Source organism: Pan paniscus, chromosome 20 (assembly GCF_029289425.2).
Source record: "Pan paniscus chromosome 20, NHGRI_mPanPan1-v2.0_pri, whole genome shotgun sequence".
NCBI lineage: Eukaryota > Metazoa > Chordata > Mammalia > Primates > Hominidae > Pan > Pan paniscus.
In genome coordinates this window covers 14,724,325-14,740,599 of record NC_073269.2, presented here as the reverse complement: position 1 = coordinate 14,740,599, position 16,275 = coordinate 14,724,325, and the positions used below count along the sequence as shown (strand labels likewise).

General features: G+C 52.4%; 2 protein-coding genes and 1 non-coding gene across 7 annotated transcripts; 1 reads left to right on the top strand and 2 right to left on the bottom strand.

Moving 5' to 3' along the window:
• Nucleotides 1-3,362: 3,362 nt before the first annotated feature.
• LOC100972116 (large ribosomal subunit protein uL16-like) lies at nt 3,363-3,826 on the bottom strand. The gene has a single exon (XM_063599857.1). It carries the CDS (start codon nt 3,824-3,826, stop codon nt 3,431-3,433), a length of 396 nt encoding a protein of 131 aa, XP_063455927.1. The 3' UTR covers nt 3,363-3,430.
• LOC112439161 (small nucleolar RNA SNORA70) lies at nt 3,795-3,935 on the bottom strand. Its single transcript, XR_003027460.1, has one exon. It is a non-coding gene; the product is annotated as a small nucleolar RNA SNORA70 (small nucleolar RNA).
• Nucleotides 3,936-4,957: 1,022 nt separating this feature from the next.
• Nucleotides 4,958-13,732, top strand: FBXL12 (F-box and leucine rich repeat protein 12). Of its 5 annotated transcripts, none has more exons than XM_063599856.1 (4): nt 5,142-5,279; nt 5,416-5,488; nt 10,764-10,807; nt 12,293-13,732. In XM_063599856.1, the coding sequence occupies exon 4, from the start codon at nt 12,293-12,295 to the stop codon at nt 13,112-13,114; it is 822 nt and encodes a 273-aa protein (XP_063455926.1). In that variant the 5' UTR covers nt 5,142-5,279; nt 5,416-5,488; nt 10,764-10,807; the 3' UTR covers nt 13,115-13,732. The 5 variants fall into 5 exon arrangements, with proteins under 5 accessions (XP_003809654.3, XP_054959413.1, XP_054959412.1 ...); XM_063599855.1 differs by lacking the exon at nt 10,764-10,807 and adding an exon at nt 9,695-9,899; XM_003809606.7 differs by lacking the exon at nt 10,764-10,807 and having other exon boundaries at nt 4,958-5,305.
• Nucleotides 13,733-16,275: the final 2,543 nt, after the last annotated feature.

Genomic DNA, 16,275 nt, shown 5'->3' with positions numbered 1-16,275 from the left:
CGCCGAGGGGGATTTGGCAGGGTCACAGGACAATAGTGGAGGGAAGGTCAGCAGATAAACAAGTGAACAAAGTTCTCTGGTTTTCCGAGGCAGAGGACCCTGCGGCCTTCCGCAGTGTTTGTGTCCCTGGGTACTTGAGATTAGGGAGTGGTGATGACTCTTAACTAACATGCTGCCTTCAAGCATCTGTTTAACAAAGCACATCTTGCACCGCCCTTAATCCATTCAACCCTGAGTGGATACAGCACATGTTTCAGAGAGCACAGGGTTGGGGGTAAGGTCACAGATCAACAGGATCCCAAGGCAGAAGAATTTTTCTTAGTACAGAACAAAATGAAAAGTCTCCCATGTCTACCTCTTTCTACACAGACACGGCAACCATCCGATTTCTCAATCTTTTCCCCACCTTTCCCCCCTTTCTATTCCACAAAACCGCCATTGTCTTCATGGCCCGTTCTCAATGAGCTGTTGAGTACACCTCCCAGATGGGGTGGTGGCCGGGCAGAGGAGCTCCTCACTTCCCAGTAGGGGCGGCCGGGCAGAAGCGCCCCTCACCTCCCGGACAGGGCGGCTGGCCGGGCAGAGGGGCTCCTCACTTCCCAGTAGGGGCGGCCGGGCAGAGGCGCCCCTCACCTCCCGGACAGGGCGGCTGGCCGGGCGGGGGGCTGATACCCCCACCTCCCTCCCGGACGGGGCGGCTGGCCGGGCGGGGGGCTGACCCCCTTACCTCCCTCCCGGACGGGGCGGCTGGCCGGGCGGGGGGCTGACCCCCCCACCTCCCTCCCGGACGGAGCGGCCGGCCGGGCAGAGGGGCTCCTCACTTCCCAGCAGGGGTGGCCGGGCAGAGGCGCCCCTCACCTCCCGGACAGGGCGGCTGGCCGGGCGGGGGGCTGACCCCCCCACCTCCCTCCCGGACGAGGAGGGAGGACGCTCCTCACTTCTCAGACGGGGTGGCTGCCGGGCGGAGGGGCTCCTCACTTCTCAGACGGGGCGGTTGCCAGGCAGAGGGTCTCCCCACTTCTCAGATGGGGCGGCCGGGCAGAGACGCTCCTCACATCCCGGACGGGGCGGCAGGGCAGAGGTGCTCCCCACATCTCAGACGATGGGCGGCCGGGCAGAGACGCTCCTCACTTCCTAGATGGGATGGCGGCCGGGCAGAGACGCTCCTCACTTTCCAGACTGGGCAGCCAGGCAGAGGGGCTCCTCACATCCCAGACGATGGGCGGTCAGGCGGAGACGCTCCTCACTTCCCAGACGGGGTGGCTGCCAGGTAGAGGCTGCAATCTCGGCACTAAGGGAGGCCAAGGCAGGCGGCTGGGAGGTGGTTGTAGCGAGCCGAGTTCACGCCACTGCACTCCAGCCTGGGCGCCATTGAGCACTGAGTTAACGAGACTCCGTCTGCAATCCCGGCACCTCGGGAGGCCGAGGCTGGCAGATCACTCGCGGTTAGGAGCTGGAGACCAGCCCGGCCGACACATCGAAACCCCGTCTCCACCAAAAAAATAAGAAAACCAGTCAGGTGTGGCGGCACGCGCCTGCAATCGCAGGCACTCGGCAGGCTGAGGCAGGAGAATCAGGCAGGGAGGTTGCAGTGAGCTGAGATGGCAGCAGTACCGTCCAGCTTCGGCTCGGCATCAGAGGGAGACCGTGGAAAGAGGGGAGAGGGGAGAGGGGAGAGGGGAGAGGGGAGAGGAGAGAGGAGAGAGGAGCCGATGCCAAAGAAAGTAAATTTTAAAAAATAAAGTGGATCCTGGTACAAGGTTTACAAGGTATGTAAGAATGCCTCCATTATTTTAACTGAACTCTTAAGTTCTGAGAAAACCCAGGCAGGGTCTTAAGGACTTTGTTTTACCTTCTAGCCTTTGCTCGAAGGCCCCAGTTTTTCCAGGTCTTTAATATTTAACTTACGCATTCATCAGAGCTACCACAAGGTGTTGGTGAAGGCTCACTGCTGTGGTTGCACATGGAGACCTGGCCTGCTGTAGGAAGATCTGCTGTTCTCACAGCCGCTTTTCCTTGGGGGAGGTGGATACTTCCCAGGAGGTAGAGTTTTGGGTCAAGACCCAAGGAGCAAGCTGGGGAGGCTTCTTCTCCCCCCTTGCTTCTTGGGTTCCTGGCCCAGAGGAAGGAGCTTGTATGTGGGTTTCTTTTGCTCTCACCTGACTACTTCCCTCTCTCCAGCCCTGTATGCTGGTGGTGCAGGAACCCCCTGTAACTGAGTAGGGATGGCAGGGAAGGGACACCTGGGTTCTGCCAAACTTAAAGGCACTCCCCTTCCCCTGCCAGAGTTCACAAGAAGGGAAATAATCTTAGGGGTGGAGGGAGGGGCATAGGAGTTTCCTCCCCCCATTATCTGAGCACCTCAGCAGGGCCGGGGTGCACAAGTCCCACCTGCCACCCCAGAATTCAGTCTGATATAGGAGGGCAACAAGCCAAGAAGACACACGTAATGCAGCCATAAAAAAAGAATGCAATCAGCTGGGCGTGGTGGCTCACGCCTGTAATCCTAGTACTTTGGGAGACTGAGGCAGGAAGAACTTGAGCCCAGGAGTTCAAGACCAGCCTGAGCAACATGGCAAAACCCCAGCTCTACAAAAAAATACAAAAATTAGCCGGGCGCAGTGGCTCACACCTGTAATCCCAGCATTCTGGGAAGCTGAGGCAGGTGGATCACCTGAGGTCAGAAGTTCGAGACCAGCCTGGCCAATATAGTGAAACCTCATCTCTACTAAAAACATAAAAATTAGCCGGACATGGTGGCGGGCGCCTGTAGTCCCAGCTACTCGGGAGGCTGAGGCAGGAGAATCACTTGAACCTGGGAGGTGGAGGTTGCAGTGAGCCGAGATTGTGCCACTGCACTCCAGCCTGGGTGACGCAGCAAGACTTCATCTCAAAAAACAAAACAAAAATTAGCCGGGCGTGTTAGCATGCGCCTACAGTCCCAGCTACTCGGGAGACTGAGGTGGAAGGATCGGATCACTTGAGCCCCAGAGGTTAAGGCTGCAGTGAGCTATAATTTCGCCACTGCACTCCAGACTGGGTGACAGAGCGAGACCCTGTCCCAAATTTAAAAAAAAAAAGATAATGAAATCATGTCCTTTGCAGTAACATGATTTTTTTTTTTTTTTGAGATGGAGTCTCGCACCCGTCGCACAGGCTGGAGTGCAGTGGCGCGATCTGGGCTCACTGCAACCTCCACAATCTCTTTCCTATTCTTTTTTTTTTTTTTTTTGAGACGGAGTTTCGCTCTGTCACTCAGGCTGGAGTGTGGTGGCGCGATCTCAGGTCACTGCAATCTCCGCCTCCTGGCTTCAGGAGGCGTGCATATATATATATATATATATACACACACACACACACACTTTTTTTTTTGGACAGGAAGTAGAATTTATTGGTGAGTATTAATAGGGGGGCAGCACATTGGAAGCCCTCATGAGTGCAGGGCCAGCCACTTGTCCAGAGGGCCACGATTGGGGATGTACTTGACCCCACATCCATCTGGGATGAGCCGCTTCTCAACCACCATGTCTTCAAATTCATCAGCATTGAACTTGGTGAAGCCCCACTTCTTTGAGATGTAGATCTTCTGGCGGCCAGGAAACTTGAACTTGGCCCTGCGCAGGGCCTCAATCGCATGCTCCTTGTTCTGCAGCTTGGTGCGGATGGACATGATAACTTGGCCAATGTCAACCCTGGCCACAGTGCCCTGGGGCTTTCCAAAGGCACCTCGCATGCCTGTTTGGAGCCTACATTGTGGTAGTGCAAGGTCAGAAACATGAACATCCATCGGAAAGGCCTGTCTCCAAGGTCCCTTAGAGCAACCCATACAACCAACAGGCTGCGTACACTACCAAGGAAGCTGCTGTGTGCAGCCATTGCACACACACATTTTTATAGTTTCTTGGAGGACTTGCCAATTCAGAAAATATCTGTAGTATCAATGAAAGTGAAAAATTCAACAGGTCCTTTGGCCACGATATTCCAGTAATACAAATTTATCCTTGTGCATAGACATCAAGAAGCATCATTAAGTAAAAAAATAGAGTTCTCTGACTCTCTACCAAGCCATTCGCTCGGGGCCAGACCCACAGGCCTCGCCCCGCCTCAACCACGCCTTCATGGCGTAGTCTTCTCCCTGTCTCCGTCCCCCCCTCCCCACCTTCCGCGCGTCTCCATCGCTCCCCAGCCACGCCCTTGGCGCCTGGTCCTGCTGCAGCCTGGTTTCCGTCCAGACCACGTCTTCTCGGCTAGGTCCTCGTCGTCAACCCCGCCCCCAAGGTCTCGCCCCGCCCCAGCCCCGCCTTCCAGCGGTTGTCCGAGCCTCTACCCGCCCTGCGAGCCTCGTCCCGCCCTATCCACGCCTCCAAGGCGTGGTTCTCGTCTGCAGCCCCACCTAGGCCTCGCCCCGCTCCAGCCGCGCCTTCCGGGCTTGATCCTCGCCCCACCCCAGCCACGCCTTCTGGACTTGGTCCTAGTCTCTAGCCCCGCCCCGTAGCCGCGCCCCAGCCCCGCCTTCTGGACTTGGTTCCGGTCTCTGGCTGCGCCCCTGAGCCTTGCCCAATTCCAGCGACGCCTTCCGGGCTTGGGCCTCGCCTCTAGCCCCGTCCCCGGGTCTCGCCCCTCCCCAGCCACGCCTTCCGGACTTGGTCCCCGTCTCTAGCCCCGCCTCCGATCCTCGCCCCACCCCAGCCACGCCTTCCGGACTTGGTCCTCGTCTCTAGCCCCGCCTTTGGGCGGTGCCCCGCTCCAGCCACGCCTTCCGGGCTTGGTTTTTGCCTCTAGCCCCGCCCCAGGGCCTCGCCCCGCTCCAGCCTCGCCTTCTGGGCTAGGTCCTGGTCTCTAGCCCCGCCTCCGATCCTCACCCCACCCCAGCCACGCCTTCCGGACTTGGTCCTCGTCTCTAGCCCCGCCTCCGAGCTTCGCCTCACTCCAGCCCCGCCTTCCGGACTTGGTCTTAGTTCCCAGTCGCGGCCAAATCACGCCTCAGCCACGTCCCGCAAACCTCTCACTGCCTCAGCCACGCTTTCCAGGCTGGTTTCTGGTCCCCATCCGCGGCTGGTCCGGCCCTGGGACCGAATCACTTCCCAGCGAGAGGAAAGTCAAATTTCTCGACCGGCTACGGGAAGGTCGCGGCCGCCGCCCTGTCAGCCGCCTCGGCGCCCCCAGGAGGACCCCTCGGGTCTCTTTAACCGGAAGCGGAAGTGCGTGTCGGCAGGATCATGGCGACTTTGGTCGAACTGCCGGACTCGGTCCTGCTCGAGATCTTCTCTTACCTCCCGGTACGGGACCGGATCCGCATCTCCAGGTGCGGCCCCGCCTCCGGGGGGAAGGGCAGGGCGGAGGGCGCAGCTGGCACCTGGAGATGCGTTGTGGCCCGGGGCTGGGGTCGTTCTAACCGCGCGTCCCCTCCCCCAGGGTCTGTCACCGCTGGAAGAGGCTGGTGGACGACCGGTGGCTGTGGCGACATGTCGACCTGACGCTCTACACGGTACGCGCAGCTGGCCGGGCGGGCCTGGGCCGCGATCGCGGTGCCCGGACCCCGAAGGCCACCTCTCCCACCCTGGGACTGTGTGTCGGGGCCCGGGCTGGGGATTTAGAGCCAGGCGATCCGGGGCCTATCTCGGCATCATCGCTTACCAGCTCCTCTTCGACCTCAGGGCCTCAATTTCCCCATCCCTGCAATGGGGATAAAGGACAGTACCTGCCTCACGGGGCTATTGTGGGACTTCACTGAGATCACGCAGGGAAAGGGCTTAGAACAGTCTGGCACATATTTATCATTCGATAAATGCTAATTTATGACTATGTTATCAAGTTTTTGTTTTGTTTTTGAGACAGAGTCTCGCTCTGCTGCTCAGGCTGGAGTGCAGTGGGGCGATTGCAGCCTCGACCTCCCAAGCTCAAGCGATCCTCTCGCATCAGCCTCCTGAGTAGCTGGAACCACGGGCGCTCGCCACTGCACCTGCTAATTTTTTATTTTTTGTAGAGACAGTCTCACTATGCTGCCCAGGCTGGTCTCGAACTCCTGGGCTCAAGTGATCCTCCCGACTTAGCCTCCCAAAGTGTTCAGATTACAGGCATGAGCCACAGCAACTGGCTCAAAACATTTATAGATATATTTGTTGCCCTTTTTGAAACTGTCTTCATAGATAATTGCTATTATAAAGTGGATTTGCACCCTTCCTTTTACGTTACTTCATATGTGTGTGTCCAAAAACAATTATAGTGTTAGTAATGTATTTCTAAACTTCAGGTAATGCTGTTCTACTATTTAGATAGTGTTCTACTTTTAAACAATTTTACTGTATATATCCATCTGTAACTCCCTTTAATACAGTGTTGCTTTTGAAGTTCTTTTTTTAAGGACAGTCTTGCTATGTTGCCCAGGACGGTCTCGAACTCCTGGACTCAAGCTGTCCCCCCACCTCAGTCTCCCAAAGTGCTGGGATTACAGGTGTGAGCCACAGTGTCTGGCCTGATAATATGAAACTTTTTCTCAGTTGTTGAAACTTAGTTGTTGGTTTTGCGAGGAAAAGTTGATTCGTCCATTGGTTTTGTGTGCATTTAAAATTTTACCAACTTTAACTGCTACCCTTGTGAGTTACCATTCGGTGGCCACTATTTCCAGTCAATTTCTGCTGACCCACACGGGTCTAAATTTGACAAGGAAGATTTGATTCCTCTGTCAAAGGTAGCCCATAACATTTATGCTCTGCAGTTTATCTTTTTCTAATTTATTTTTTTGAGATGGATCTCACTCTGTCACCCAGGCAGTGGCAAAATCATAACATACTGCAACCTCCATCTCCTGGGCTCAAGCCATCTTCCTGCCTCAGCCGCCTGAGAAGATTCATTAAAACATGTTTCTTTCTCTCTTGGTTCATGATATGGTTTGGCTGTGTCCCCACCCAAATCTCAACTTGAATTCTATCTCCCAGAATTCCCACGTGTTGTGGGAGGAACCCGGGGAAAGTAATTGAATCATGGGGCCAGTCTTTCCCATGCTATTCTTGTGATAGTGAATAAGTCTCACAAGATCTGATGGGTTTATCAGGGGTTTCCTTTTTTGCTTCTTTCTCATTTTCTTTTGCCGTCAACATGTTAAGAAGTGCCTTTCACCTCCCGCCATGATTTTGAGGCCTCCCCAGCCATGTGGAACTTAAGTTCAATTAAACCTCTTTTTCTTCCCAGTCTCAGGTATGTCTTTAGCAGCAGCGTGAAAACAGACTAATACTGTAAATTGGTAGCAGTAAGTGGGGCGTTGCTGAAAAGATACCCAAAAATGTAGAAGCATCTTTGGAACTGGGTAACAGTCAGAGGTTGGAACAGTTTGGGGGGCTCAAAAGAAGACAGGAAAATGTGGGAAAGTTTGGAACTTCCTAGAGACTTGTTGAGTGACTTTGCCCAAAATGCTGATAGTGGTATGATCAATAAGGTCCAGGCTGAGGTGGTCTCAGATGGAGATGAGAAACTTGTTGGGAACTGGAGTAAAGGTGACTCTTGTTATGTTTTAGCACAGAGACTGATGGCATTTTGCCCCTGCCCTAGAGATTTGTGGAACTTTGAACTTGAGAAAGATGTTTTAGGGTATCTAGTGGAAGAAATTTCTAAGTGGCAAAGCATTCAAGAGGTGACTTGGGTACTGTTAAAGGTATTCAGTTTTATAGGGGAAGCAGAGCAGAAAAGTTTGGAAAATTTGTAGCCTGACTATGTGATAGAAAAGAAAAACCCATTTTCTAGGGAGAAATTCAAGCCAGATGCAGAAATTTGCATAAGTAGCAAGGAACCTAATTAGGACCATGGGGAAAATGTCTCCAGGCCATGTCAGAGACCTTCACGGCAGCCCCTCCCATCTCAGGCCTGGAAGCCCAGGAGGAAAAAGTGGTTTCCTGGGCCGGGCCCAGGGTCCCTGTGCTGCGTTCACCCTGGGACTTGGTGTCCTGTGCCCTAGCTGCTCCAGCTGTAGCTGAAAGGGGCCAACGTATAACTCGGGCTGTGGCTTCAGAGGGTGGAAGCCCCAGGTCTTGGCAGCTTCCGCATGGTCTTGAGCCTGCTGGTGCACAGAAGCCAAGAACTGAGGTTCAGGGCCAGGCACAGTGGCTCACACCTATAATCCCAGCACTTTGGGAGGCCAAGGCAGGCGGATCACTTGAGGTCAGGAGTTCAAGACCAGCCTGGCCAACATGGTAAAACCCCATCTCTACTAAAAATAGAACAAATGCGTGGTGGCGCATGCTTGTAATCCCAGCTACTCGGGAGGCTGAGGCAGGAGAATCGCTTGAACCCGGGAAGCAAAGGTTGCAGTGACTCAAGATCGTGCCATTGCATTCCAGCCTGGGCGACAAGAGCGAAACTCCATCTCAAAAAAAAAAAAAGAATTGAAGTTTAGGAACCTCTGCCTAGATTTCAGAAGATGTGTGGAAATGCCTGGATGTCTAGGCAAAAGTTTGCTACAGGGGTGGGGCCCTCATGGAGAACCTCTGCTAGGGCAGTGTGGAAGGGAAATGTGGGGTCAGAGCCCCCACACAGAGTCCCTACTGGGTCACTGCCTAGTGGAGCTGTGAGAAGAGGGCCACTGTTCTCCAGACTCCAGAATGGTAGATCCACCCACAGCTTGCACCATGCACCTGGAAAAGCTTCAGACACTCAACACCAGCCTGTGAAAGCAGCTGGGAGGGAGGCTGTACCCTGTAAAGCCACAAGGGGCGGAGCTGGTCAAGACCATGGGAACCCACCTCTTGCATCAGTGTGACCTGGTTGTGAGACCTGGAATCAAAGGAGATAATTTTGGAGCTTTAAAATTTGACTGCCCCACTGGATTTCAGACTTGCATGGGCCCTGTAACCCCTTTGTTTTGGCCAATTTCTCCCATTTGGAATGGCTGCATTTACCCAATACCTGTACTCACATTGTATCTAGGAAGTAACTAGCTAGCTTTTGATTTTATAGGCTCATAGGTGGAAGGGACTTGCCTTGTCTCAGATGAGACTTTAGACTGTGGACTTTTGGGTTAATGCTGAAATGAGTTAAGACTTTGGAAGACTGTTGGGAAGCCATGATTGGTTGTGAAATGTGAAGACATGAGACTTGGAGGGGCCAGGGGTGGAATGATATAGTTTGGCTGTGTCCCCACCCAAATCTCAACTTGAATTATATTTCCCAGAATTCCCATGTGTTGTGAGAGGGACCCAGGGGAAATAGTTGAATCTTGGGGGCCGGTCTTTCCCATGCTATTCTCGTGATAGTGAATAAATCTCATGAGATCTGATGGGTTTATCAGGGGTTTCCATTTTTGCTTTGTTCTCGTTTTCTTAATTTTTTTTTTTTTTTTTTTTTTTTTTGAGATGGAGTCTTGCTCTGTCACCAGGCTGGAGTGCAGTGGTATGATCTCAGCTCACTGCAACCTCCGCCTCCTGGGTTCAAGTGATTCCCCTGCCTCAGCCTCCTGAGAAGCTGGGACTACAGGCACGTGCCACCACACTGAGCTAATTTTTTGTATTTTTAAAATTAATTTATTTATTTTTCTTTGAGACGGAGTCTTGTTCTGCCGCCAGGCTGGAGTGCAGTGGTGCGATCTCAGTTCACTGGAACCTCTGCCTCCCGTGTTCAAGCGATTCTCCTACTTCAGCCTCCTTAGTAGCTGGGACTACAGGCATGCACCACCACACTCAGCTAATTTTTTTTTGTATTTTAGTAGAGACGGGGTTTCGTCATGTTGGCCAGGATGGTCTCAATCTCCTGACCTCGTGATCCGCCCGCATCGGCCTTCCAAAGTGCTGGGATTATGGGCATGAGCCACTGCGCCCGGCCTTCTTTCTCATTTTCTCTTGCCGCCGCCATGTAAGAAGTGCCTTTCACCTCCTGCCATGATTTTGAGGCCTCCCCAGCCATGTGGAACTGTAAGTCCAATTAAACCTCTTTTTCTTCCCAGTCTCAGGTATGTTTTTATCAGCAGCATGAAAATAGACTAATACAGTTTGTATTACATGGGTATATATATGCATGTATAAAAGGCAAATGTAAGCATGCTTTCTGAAGGATTGATGATAAGCTATTTTCTTCAGTGAATGGAAGAGTTTGATGTAGAAACACCTTTTTGGCCGGGTGCGGTGGCTCATGCCTGTAATCCCAGCACTTTGGGAGGCTGAGGTGGACAGATCACTTGAGGTCGGGTGTTTGAGACCAGCCTGACCTACATGGAGAAACCCTGTCTCTACTAAAAATACAAAATTAAGGCCAGGCGCATGGCTCATGCCTGTAATCCCAGCACCTTGGGAGGCCAAGGTGGTCGGATCACGAGGTCAGGAGATTGAGACCATCCTGGCTAACATGGTGAAACCGCGTCTCTACTAACAATACAAAAAAAACATAGCCGGGCGTGGTGGCACACGCCTGTAGTACCAGCTACTCGGGAGGCTGAGGCAGGAGAATTGCTTGAACCTGGGAGGTGGAGATTGCAGTGAGCCGAGATTGCACCACTGCACTCCAGCCTGGGCGACAGAGCGAGACTCTGTCTCAAAAAAAAAAAAAAAAAATTAGCCGGGCATGGTGGCACATGCCTGTAATCCCAGCTACTCAGGAGGCTAAGGCACGAGAATCGCTTGAACCCAGGAGGCGGAGGTTGCGGTGACTGAGATCGTGCCGTTGCACTCCAGCCTGGGCAACAAGCAAAACTCCGTCTCAAAAGAAAAGAAAAGAAAAGAAACACCTTTGTAAGCACACATAAAGAATATGTTATTAGACAATTTTCCTTTTTCCATTAGGCCCTATGATGCCAAGTAGAGAAATCCAGCAATAAAAGGCAGATGTAAGCATGCTAACTTTTTCTTTTTAAGATAAAATGTACTTAGAATGAAATGCCCAGTGCAATCAATTATATATATTTTTTATTTTCTACTAAGTCTAACTTCCCAGGGTTTATTTTTGCAGCTTCCACTGTACCAGGCTTTGATATATTTTTTTTTTGAGATGGAGTTTCGCTCTTGTTGCCCAGGCTGGTGCAACGGCACGATCTTGGCTCATCGCAGCCTCTGCTTCCCAGGTTCAAGCGATTCTCCTGCCTCAGCCTCCCAAGTAGCTGGGATTACAGGCGTGTGCCACCACACCTGGCTAATTTTGTATTTTCGGTAGAGACGGGGTTTCTCCATGTTGGTCAGGCTGGTCTTGAACTCCTGACCTCAGGTGATCTGCCCGCCTTGGACTCCCAAAGTGCTGGGATTACAGGTGTGAGCCACCGTGCCCAGCCTTTTCATTTGTTTTTTTGTTTTTTTTTTTTAACATAGACCTAATTTACTCTGGGTAGTTTTCGGCTTTTAAAATTTTATTCTGTGTCGCTTATTTCTACTGGAGGTGATCATTAAGAAAGGGGTAAAATATCAATGTGTTGCTCTGCTCTTTTTCTTAGTCCAGAAAAAATGGTAAAAATTTATTGCTAAAGATAGATTCTGTTAGTATCTTTTTTTCCCCTACCAGATTTATCCTTTTTTTTTTTTGAGACAGAGTCTCACTCTTATCGCCCAGGCTGGAGTGCAGTGGTGCGATATCGGCTCACTGCAACCTTTGTCTCCTGGGTTCAAGTGATTCTCTTGCCTCAGCCTCTTGAGTAGCTGGGATTACAGGTGCTTGCCACCATGCCCAGCTAATTTTTGTATTTTTAGTAGAAACATGGTTTCACCATGTTGGCCAGGCTGGTATTAAACTCCTGACCTCAAATGATCCATCCACCTCAGCCTCCCAAAGTGCTGGGATTATAGGCATGAGCCACTGTGCCCGGCCCCTACCAGATTTATTCTAAGTGGCCGAGTGCAGTGGCTCACGACTGTAGACCCAGCACTTTGAGGGGCTGAGATGGGAGGATTGCTTGAATCCAGGAGTTGGAGACCAGCCTGGGCAACATAGCAAGACCTCGTCTCTACTAAAAATCACAAAAATTAGCTGGGCATGTGTCACAAGTCCCAGCCACTTGGGAAGCTGAAGTGGGAGAATCACTTGAGCCTAGGAGGTCCAGGCTGCAGTGAGCCATTATCTCACCACTGCACTGTAGACTGGGTGACAGAGCAAGACCCTGTCTCAGAAAAAAAAAAAAAAAAAAAAGATTTGTTCAAAGCCCTAGCAGGCAAGATGGTGCACTCAAACCATCTGGTTGAACCTGGGGAGGAGACTGGCTAGGGAAGGGCAGAAGCCCAGCGGGGCACCAGAATCCCCCACCCCGGGGTTGTGTGTCTCCAGCCCAGCAGGGGCCTTGGAAGCTCCATACCTCTCACTCTGTCACCCCAATCTCTGGCTCTTACAGATGCGACCTAAAGTCATGTGGCACCTCCTTCGAAGGTACATGGCATCCCGGCTCCATTCCCTGCGGATGGGTGGCTACCTGTTCTCTGGCTCCCAGGCCCCCCAGTTGTCCCCTGCTCTGTTGAGAGCCCTGGGCCAGAAGTGCCCCAACCTGAAGCGCCTCTGCCTGCACGTGGCCGACCTGAGCATGGTGCCCATCACCAGCCTGCCCAGCACCTTGAGGACCCTGGAGCTGCACAGCTGCGAGATCTCCATGGCCTGGCTCCACAAGCAGCAGGACCCCACCGTGCTGCCCCTGCTCGAATGCATCGTGCTGGACCGCGTCCCCGCCTTCCGTGACGAGCATCTGCAGGGCCTGACGCGCTTCCGGGCCTTGCGCTCGCTGGTGCTGGGTGGTACCTACCGTGTGACCGAGACAGGGCTGGATGCTGGCCTGCAGGAGCTCAGCTATCTGCAGAGGCTCGAGGTGCTGGGCTGCACCCTGTCTGCCGACAGCACCCTGCTGGCCATCAGCCGCCACCTCCGAGATGTGCGCAAGATCCGGCTGACCGTGAGGGGCCTCTCTGCCCCTGGCCTGGCTGTCCTGGAGGGAATGCCGGCCCTGGAGAGTCTGTGCCTGCAGGGTCCCCTCGTCACCCCAGAAATGCCCTCCCCCACTGAAATCCTCTCCTCCTGCCTCACTATGCCCAAGCTCAGAGTCCTTGAGCTGCAGGGGCTGGGGTGGGAGGGTCAGGAGGCGGAGAAGATCCTGTGTAAGGGGCTGCCCCACTGTATGGTCATCGTCAGGGCTTGCCCCAAAGAGTCTATGGACTGGTGGATGTAACTACTCCACCTACCCTTGGGACCCATCCCAGTTTTCATCGTTGAGCCCCAGACCCTCTAAGCAGCACCTTGAAGAGGGCAGATAATCAGACTTGAGGAAACTGAAAGCCCCAGGTTGAGAGAACAGAGGCCTAGGGACCTCCAGACCATTGGAATCACTGTTTGCCAGCTGTGTGGCCTTGGTCATATCATCAGCCTCTGGGAAGCCTAGTTCCCACATCTGGAAATAAGGATGATCATAGCTACCTCATGGTTACATTGCAAAGCCTTACTCTAAAAGCTCCCAGGCTCTCAATGAAGAGTCACCTTCATGGTCGTCTTCAGGAACAGGACGGATGAAGAAGGGGTGGGGTTAAGACTCAGGGGCACCCGAGCGTCTGAGCCCCCTTATGAGTACCCAAGAAGGACTGTCTATGCATGCACACCCACAAGCCTATACACCGTTTATATACCTACACGCACGCAAGAGACGCAGAGAGATAGGCGATGCAGACTCGCGATTCAATGATCGATATGCTCATAAAAGTGCTCAATTATATTTTCTGTATTTTGTATGCTGTATTTTCCAAGACGTATATTATTTTGCTATTAAAGAAAAAAATCTTTTTTTTTTTCCCGAGAAGTATTCAGTTTATTCATTCAACCAATCTTTCTTGAGCTTCTGCTATTTTGCAGGCACTGTTCTAGGTTCTGGGAAACTGGGCCACCACAGTGAACAAAACTGACAAGACCCTGCCCTCGTAGATCTCATAGAGGAGAAGACAGGACAACAAACAGGTAAGCCAGTCCATGCTTTAATTTTTTTGTGTGGGGACAGAATTTCACTCTGTCACCCAGGCTGGAGTGCAATGGTGCAATCTTGGCTCACTGCAGCCTCCGTCTCCCGGGTTCAAGTGATTCTCCTGCCTCAGCCTCCTGAGTAGCTGGGATTACAGGCACCCGCCACCACGCCCAGCTAATTTTTGTATTTTTAGTAGAGATGGGGTTTCACCATGTTGGTCAGGCTGGTCTCAAACTCCTGACCTCGTGATCTGCTCGCCTCGGCCTCCCAAAGTGCTGGAATTACAGGTGTGAGCCACTGCGCTCGGCCACCATGTTGTAATTTTGGAGACTCTGAGCCAGTACACCAGGGTCACGTGATGGAGGCATAGTTGCATGGTTGAGTGAGCAGGGTAGGCCTCTGTGCTGAGATCTGAGAGGTGAAGAGAAAGCAAAGATCAGAAGAGCTAGGGCAGAAGAGGAAAGGCCAGCACTGCTAAGATGAGAATGAACTTGGCATTTTCCAGAAACAGAAAGAAGGTTGTGTGGCAGAGTGAGCAGGGGTAAGTGCTGTCGAAGTTGAGGTCAGGGCCGGGCGTGGTGGCTCACATGTGTAAACCCAGCACTTTGGGAGGCTGAGGTGGGTGGATCACTTGAGCCCAGGAGTTTAAGGCCAACCTGGGACATCTGAGGCAAGTGAATCACTTTGAGTTCAGGAGTTCGAGACCAGCTTGGGCAACATGGTGAAACCCTGTCTCTACAGAAAAAATTAGCCAGGTGTGGTGGTGTGCATCTACCCAGCTGGTATCCCAGCTATTCAGGAGGCTGAGGTGGGAGGATTGCTTAAGCCTGGGACTCGGAGGTTGCAGTGAACTGTGATCACCACTGCACTCCAGCCTGGGTGACAGAGTGAGACCCTGTCTCAAAAAAAAAATAAAACAAAAGGAGATAATGGGGACAGGAGTGGGCAGGGCCTCGCAGGTGGCTCAGGCTTTAGGGGTTCAGTAAGTAACACCACCTTTTCCTGCCTTTCGAGTCTGAACCACTTGAAAGATGCAGGTGTCAGATTGTAAGTGTGAGTGCCCACCCGTGAGATGAGCGTTGCTGTGTGTGGCTAAGCCCCGGCTCTGTGGGTTCACCGCCTGCTCAGCAGGCCCAGGTGCCTCCTCTGGTGCTTAGAGCCAGGTTGGAGAAGAGGGCTGAGCTGGGTACACTTGGTTTCTTATTCCAAGCTTACCCATCAGAGAAGAGCCAGAGATGTTCCTCCCATGCTCTTCCCACTCAGAGTTGCAGTAGAAATTCCTTTTCTTTCTGTCTCTCTTTTTTTTTTTTTTTGAAATGGAGTCTTGATCTGTTGCCCAGGCTGGAGTGGCGCAGTGGCGCAATCTTAGCTCACTGCAACCTCTGCCTCCCAGGATCAAATGATTCTCCTGCCTCAGCCTCCTAAGTAGCTGGGAATACAGGCATGTGCCACCATGCCCGGCTAATTTTTGTATTTTTAGTAGAGTTGGAGTTTCACCATATTGGTCAGGCTGGTCTCAAACTCCTGACCTTGTGATCTGCCCACCTCGGCCTCCCAAAGTGGTGGGATTACAGGTGTGAGCCACTGCGCCCAGCATTTTTTTTTTTTTTTTTTTAATAGAGATGGGGCCAGGCACGGTGTGTCCCATGCCTGTAATCCCAGCACTTTGGGACACCAAGGCAGGAGGATCATCTGAGGTCAGGAGTTTGAGACCAGCCTGGCCAACATGGTGAAACCCTGTCTCTACTAAAAATACAAAGATTAGCTGGACTTGGTGGCACATGCCTATAATCCCAGCTACTCAGGAGGCTGAGGCAGGAGAATCGCTTGAACCCTGGAGTGGGAGGTTGCAGAGAGCCGAGATTGTACCACTGCACTCCAGTCTGGGCAACAGAGAGAGACTCTATTTCAAAAACAAATATAGATAGATAGATAGGAGGTTGCAGAGAGCCGAGATTGTGCCACTGTACTCCAGCCTGGGCAACAGAGAGAGACTCTGTTTCAAAAATAAATATAGATAGATAGATAGACAGACAGGTAGATAGATAGAGACAGGAGTCTCCCTATGTTGCCAAGACTGGTCTCGAACTCCTGGGCTCAAGCCATCCTACTTCAGCCTCCCAAGTAGCTGGGACCACAGGAATGTGCCACCACACCTAGCTACTTTTTATTTTTTGTAGAGATGGGGGTCTCACTGTGTTGCCCAGGCTGGTCTCTAACTCCTGAGTGCAAATGATCCTCCTGCCTTGGCCTCCCAAAATACTGGGATTACAGGCATGAGCCACCTCACCTGAAATTCCTTCTCCATCTGGCCACATGAGGACTAGGCTATGAGTGTGCCCCTGATGTGGCCCTAGTCAAGGTCTGATTGTCCAATGCTG